At 45.4% G+C, this 6,247-nt stretch overlaps 1 protein-coding gene across 2 annotated transcripts in view; it reads right to left on the bottom strand.

Annotated features, from left to right (window-relative positions):
• FES (FES proto-oncogene, tyrosine kinase) overlaps nucleotides 1-6,247 on the bottom strand; it is a 172,552-nt gene that overhangs the window by 4,199 nt on the left and 162,106 nt on the right. For both annotated transcript variants that reach the window (XM_030189652.1, XM_030189653.1), the window contains one exon: nucleotides 4,525-4,647. In XM_030189652.1, the coding sequence (XP_030045512.1) occupies nucleotides 4,525-4,647 (123 nt within the window). The remainder of the gene's footprint in view (nucleotides 1-4,524; nucleotides 4,648-6,247) is intronic.

Below are 6,247 nucleotides of genomic sequence, written 5' to 3'. Positions count from 1 at the left end.
TCATGAGTAGATTGAAGCAGATACAAGCAGAGACAGGAAGCCAGTGTTCAAGGCGGAGAAGAGTAGCGACATGGTCAAAGCGATGTGCATGGTGAATGAGTTTGACAGCTGTGGCTTGAATTAACTGAATATGCTTGATGGCGGTAAGAGGGAGGCCGGCAAGTAGAGAGTTGCAATAGTCTATATGAGAAATAACCATAGCATGGATAGATTTAGAAGATGAAACCAATTCCTTCATTTGTTGCAGGAAGTGTGTGACTAGCCAAATCTTCAAGACTGACCACGAATATAGAAAATATAGAAAAGCATTATTATCATACCTATGTTATTTGAATGTTCTAATGTGTGCTTATTAGATGTTTCATTAGTATTATGCTGACATCATATTATATTTCTGTTATTTGAATTTCAGTGCTGTTAAATGTGTATATTTTTGATCCTGTTTCATGGTAGTCCTATTATTAGGCGACGGCGGGTTGGCAGCGGGAGGGGGGGTCAAGAGGGTCGTCAGCAGGGAGGGGGGGGGTCAAAGTTGGTGGTGGTGGGGGTCGGCGGCGCCGGGGGGGGGGGGGGGGGGGGCTAAAATGTGCCCCCCTCACCTCGGGCTCTGGACCCCCCTCCCGCCAAAGTCTGGCTACGCCCCTGGTTTGGGCTCTTCAGCTTGGAGAATTGCTAGCTGAGAGGTCTACAAAATTCCGAGTGGAATGGAAAGGGTAAACATGAATCCATTGTTTACTGTTTCAAAAAGTATGACTAGGGAACATGCCATGAAGTAAAATAGTAATACTTTTGGCTAAATTGGTGTGATTGCCGTGTTAATCCACTTTAATGGTAATAAATAGAAATAAAACAAAAGAAAGGAAAATAAGGTGATCCTTCTTTATTGGACTAACGTAATACATTTTTTGATAAGCTTTCGAAGGCAAACTCTCCAGATCAGGTATGAGCAAAACACAACAGTATCAAAGTATATATAAAGTGAAACATGAAAAACATTTTAATGACAGTCTTGGGGGAAAGGTGGGGGGAAGTGAAGGAGTAAAATGGATGAACAGAGGGAGATGGATGGGTAATCAGATGGTGACAAAGCAGTATTATTTTATGGTTTATATTGTGATAGGAAACGCCGATCCTAGTTAAGTCCTGACTGGTGGGCGTCAAAATATTTTATCACCTTAACTTCAAAGGTCTAATATTGCTGGATTGTTTTAAAGTTACCTCTTAGTATTCTGACAATAAGATCATTGATGTAATGTCCAGGTTCTGAAAAAATGCTCACCCACAGAGGTATCACATAAATTATCAAATTTCTGTGCATATTTTAGAACAGTAGTTCTCACCCCAGTCCTCTGGACACATCCAGCCAATCAGATTTCAGGATCTCCACAATGAACATGCATGAGTTAGATTTGCATGCACTGCCTCCTTGGTACGCAAATCTATCTCATACATAGTCTTTATGGATATCCTGAAAACCCAACGGACCGGGTGTGTGTCCCGAGAACTGGACTGAGAAACACAGGTTTAGAAGATCCAGAAGTACTGGTTACAAATTCCTATTCTTTGGGCCCCGGAGGTGTTTCTCTTTGCTGCGAAAGCAGAAGCCTGCGCGGCCACATTGGTGATCTGCAAGGGCCAACTTCTACATGGAATGTTGCTAGTGGAATAGCAACATTCCATGTAGAATCTCAAATAGTAGCAACAGTGGAGGAGTGGCCTAGTGGTTAGGGTGGTGGACTTTGGTCCTGGGGAACTGAGGAACTGAGCAGCTCCTTGTGACTCTGGGCAAGTCACTTAACCCTCCATTGCCCCATGTAAGCCACATTGAGCCTGCCATGGGTGGGAAAGCGCAGGGTACAAATGTAACAACAATAAATTAGATACTATTGGAGATTCTACATGGAATGTTGCTACTATTGGAGATTCTACATGGAATGTTGCTATTCCACTAGCAACATTTCATGTAGAAGGCTGCGCAGGCTTCTGTTTCTGTGAGTCTGCGTGCAGGACGTCAGACTCACAGAAGCAGAAGCCTGCGCGGCCACATTGGTGATCTGCAAGGGCCAACTTCTACATGGAATGCTGCTAGTGGAATAGCAACATTCCATGTATAATCTCAACAGTGGAGGAGTGGCCTAGTGGTTAGGGTGGTGGACTTTGGTCCTGAGGAACTGAGTTCGATTCCCACTTCAGGCACAGGCAGCTCCTTGTGACTCTGGGCAAGTCACTTAACCCCTCCATTGCCCCATGTAAGCCGCATTGAGCCTGCCATGAGTGGGAAAGCGCAGGGTACAAATGTAACAACAATAAAATAGATACTATTGGAGATTCTACATGGAATGTTGCTATTCCAATAGCAACATTCCACGTAGAAGGCTGCGCAGGCTTCTGTTTCTGTGAGTCTGACGTCCTGCACGTCACTTAACCCTCCATTGCCCCATGTAAGCCGCATTGAGCCTGCCACGAGTGGGAAAGTGCGGGGTACAATTAAAAAAAAAACATATTGTATGTTGTCTCATAAGAATATTGAATAAAGACTTCTTACAAATCAAAAAAAAAAAAAAAAAAAAGAAGATCCGGAAGTATGTACGTAAGTTCAAACCCCAACCCAACTCTATCTTCACTAGTGCTTCTCAATGTCGGAAAAGTGTGCACACACTGAAACTACCCATGTACTTTTTACCTGCTTATAGTCTGGGCTACATTAAAAGAAGCTATTTTTGAGCATAAACCTCTGTTTTATGCACGTTAATGACTTTTAAAATTACCCACAACCAGGGGCGTAGCCAGACCTTGCCAGGAGGGGGGGCCAGAGCCTGAGATGGGGGGGGGCACTGTTAAGCCGCCTCCCCCCCTCCGGCAACCCCCCTTCCCCCGCTCGATCGCGCTGACACTCTTAAACTCCCCCCCCTCCCGCTACAAACCCTCGGCCGCTGTCGCCGCCCGCCCCATGAAGTACCTTGTTTGCTGGCGGGGCTGCCCAAACCCCGCCAGCCAAGAGTGTTCTTCAGCGCTGGAATTAGTAAACTCCGGCGCCTTCATTCAAGGAAGTTCGTCTGAAGGATCAGCTGGTTTTGACGCATTTACGTCCTGCACGGGGCTACATGCACGGTGCAGGACGTAAGGCGTCAAAACCAGCTGATCCTTCAGACGAACTTTCTTGAATGAAGGCGCCGGAGTTTACTAACTCCAGCGCTGAAGAACACTCTTGGCTGGCGGGGTTTGGGCATCCCCGCCAGCAATCAAGGTAAATCATGCGGTAGCGGGGCTGGCGGCGATGGTGGGGGAAGGTTGGTGGCGGGAGGGGGGTCGTCGGCAGGGGGCCAGGGCCGAATCTGCGGGGGCCCGGGCCCCCTCAGGCCCCACGTAGCTACGCCACTGCCCACAACAGCATGACATTGTTTTACTTTTTGATTGAAGTTTGTACATTTGCAAGATTCATATGATTGGTAGATGCAGCAAGATTCAGGATTGGCTGCAGGTCCCAGGTGCAGTGAGAAATTAATGTATTGATGTAAGAAGTGGCAGCACAGAAAGACAAAACCAGGAACAGTAAACAAACTTCTGAGAGAAACATCTGACCCTGAAGCAGTGGAGCATTAAATTTGGTTCTATGTAAGCTCTGTCAAGCAGGAACTATTTCGAACCTTTTCCGGAGATGCGAAGGCGGTAGAACGAGAGGACATGAAATGAGATTGAAGGAGGGCAGACTCAAGAAAAATGTCAGGAAGTATTTTTTCATGGAGAGAGTGGTGGATACTTGGAATGCCCTCCCGCGGGAGGTGGTGGAGATGAAAATGGTAACGGAATTCAAAAATGCATGGGATAAACATAAAGGAATCCTGTTCAGAAGGAATGGATCCTAAGGAGCTTAGCCAAGATTGGGTGGCAGAGCCGGTGGCGGGAGGTGGGGATGGTGCTGGGCAGACTTATACGGTCTGTGCCAGAGCCGGTGGTGGGAGGCGGGGCTGGTGGTTGGCATAGTGCTAGGCAGACTTATACGGTCTGTGCCCTGAAAAGGACAGGTACAAATCAAGGTAAGGTATACACAAAAAGTAGCACATATGAGTTTGTCTTGTTTGGCAGACTGGATGGACCGTGCAGGTCTTTTTCTGCTGTCATCTACGATGTATATCCTTGTGCACAGCACTGGATTTGTCTAGCAGCACTATAGAAATAATAAGCAGTAGCAGTGGTCCTTCATTTCAGCACATCTTATGGGACGTAACTCATAGTGAAAATATATTTGTGTGGTGGATTTGATTTTCTACATCAATCTTTAGTTAGGAAAGGGCATCCTGTGGGTAGATGAGGACACTTATACTATTCCCATTAAGTGAGTTGGAAAGGGTTGTTGGTAGAATTAAGTAATGCTCTCCTTTCCTACAGTTTTTTCTGAAGGAAATAAGTCAGGTATTTCTGTATAATACTGAAGACGCTACTGGTTTTTATCTCTCTTCTGTGGTTGAGAGACACATACCTTGGTGGCGGTAGGTGAATGGTGACAGAAAGAAAGGTGCTTACCATGTTCTATTGCCTCTCGGGTCTGCTGGTTATTCATGCTGGCATATGGGGTAGATCCCAAGCTGAAGGCTTCCCACAGCAGTACCCCAAAGCTCCAGATGTCACTCTCTGAGCTGTACCTCCCTGGAAAATGAAGAATGTTAGATGAGACCTGGGAAAAGCAACCCTGCTCTCTCCCTGTAGAGCCACTCCTGGAAAGAAGCCTTGACCAACAGTTAACATAGTAACATAGTAGATGACGGCAGAAAAAAGACCTGCACGGTCCATCCAGTCTGCCCAACAAGATGAACTCATGTGTATACCTTACCTTGATTTGTACCTGTCTTTTTCAGGGCACAGACCGTATAAGTCTGCCCAGCACTATCCCCTCCTCCCAATCACCAGCCCCGCCTCCCACCACCAGCTCTGGCACAGACCGTATAAGTCTGCCCGGCACTATTCCCCGCCTCCCAACCACCAGTCCTGCCTCCCACTACGGGATCTGGCACAGAACGTATAAGTCTGCCCACCACTATCTTCGCCTCCCAACCACCAACCCCTCTTCCCCCCACCGGCTCCGCCACCCAATTTCGGCTAAGCTTCCGAGGATCCATTCCTTCTGCACAGGATTCCTTTATGTATATCCCACGCATGTTTGAATTCCGTTACCGTTTTCATCTCCACCACCTCCCGCGGGAGGGCATTCCAAGCATCCACCACTCTCTCCGTGAACTATGTTACTATGTTACAACACATACTGCAGCGGGACATGTTTATTTATTTAGCACATTTATACCCCACTTTTTCGCACAGTTTTGCAGGCACAAAGTGGCTTACAATGTACTGATGAGGCTAACACCAGACCAGTTGTTATACAATTACAATCAAATTAGATAGAATAGAAGGAACAGGGTGAAAAAAGAAAAAGGGAAAGGTTAAAGAGTCTAAAATGGTCCACGAATATGTTATTAGGAAGGACTTTAGGTTATATTTTGAATCCTTAAAGAAGGCTTTCCGAGATAGGCTGGTCCTAGGTAGATTCCCAATGCTGAGACGGTTCTGGTTTGTTGAACAGCTTTCGGCAAGGCGTTCCATAATTGGGTGGAAGTGGAGATGAAATCTGCCCCTGAGATGAGTGGTGAAGTGATCCGTTCATACTCAGCCAGATCATAGTAGCTAAACATACATATATCCACTCCTACCCTAGCTGAGATGATATTTAACCATCTCTCTGACCTCATGTGCAACTTTCTTCAAATCAGTCACCTTACTTTCTAATTCTTCCTACTTTCTTACTCATCTGTATGTTACAACTTTACCTTACCCTTCACTACCAATTATAATGCTCTATTACGTATTGTGTAGTCATTGTAAGTAGTATACCATGCCATACTTTGTATTGTTACTTGAATATTTTTACTGCTGTAATTGCCTATTGTTCATGTTTGATCTATTCTTACTGTACACAGCCGTGAGTGAATTCCTTCAAAAGGCGGTAAATAAATCCTAATAAATAAACATGAAGTGGTAATACACCATCTGTAACAATTTATTTGAAATGTGATTTCGTGTAATTGGCAAATGAAAATGAACAAAACAAAAAAAAACCATTAAATTTGTGCTTTTTGTGTGCTATCAATAGCGTGTTCTCTTAAGAGTATGCACTATTTACATGCTCTTTCACAAGTGTGCACAGTCTTTCTCAATAGTGTGCACAGGTGTGCACTATAGGGAAAGCGAGTGC

Source organism: Microcaecilia unicolor, chromosome 1 (assembly GCF_901765095.1).
Source record: "Microcaecilia unicolor chromosome 1, aMicUni1.1, whole genome shotgun sequence".
Lineage (NCBI taxonomy): Eukaryota > Metazoa > Chordata > Amphibia > Gymnophiona > Siphonopidae > Microcaecilia > Microcaecilia unicolor.
The sequence above is the reverse complement of the archived record's forward strand: the minus strand, read 5'-3'. Positions and strand labels throughout refer to the sequence as shown.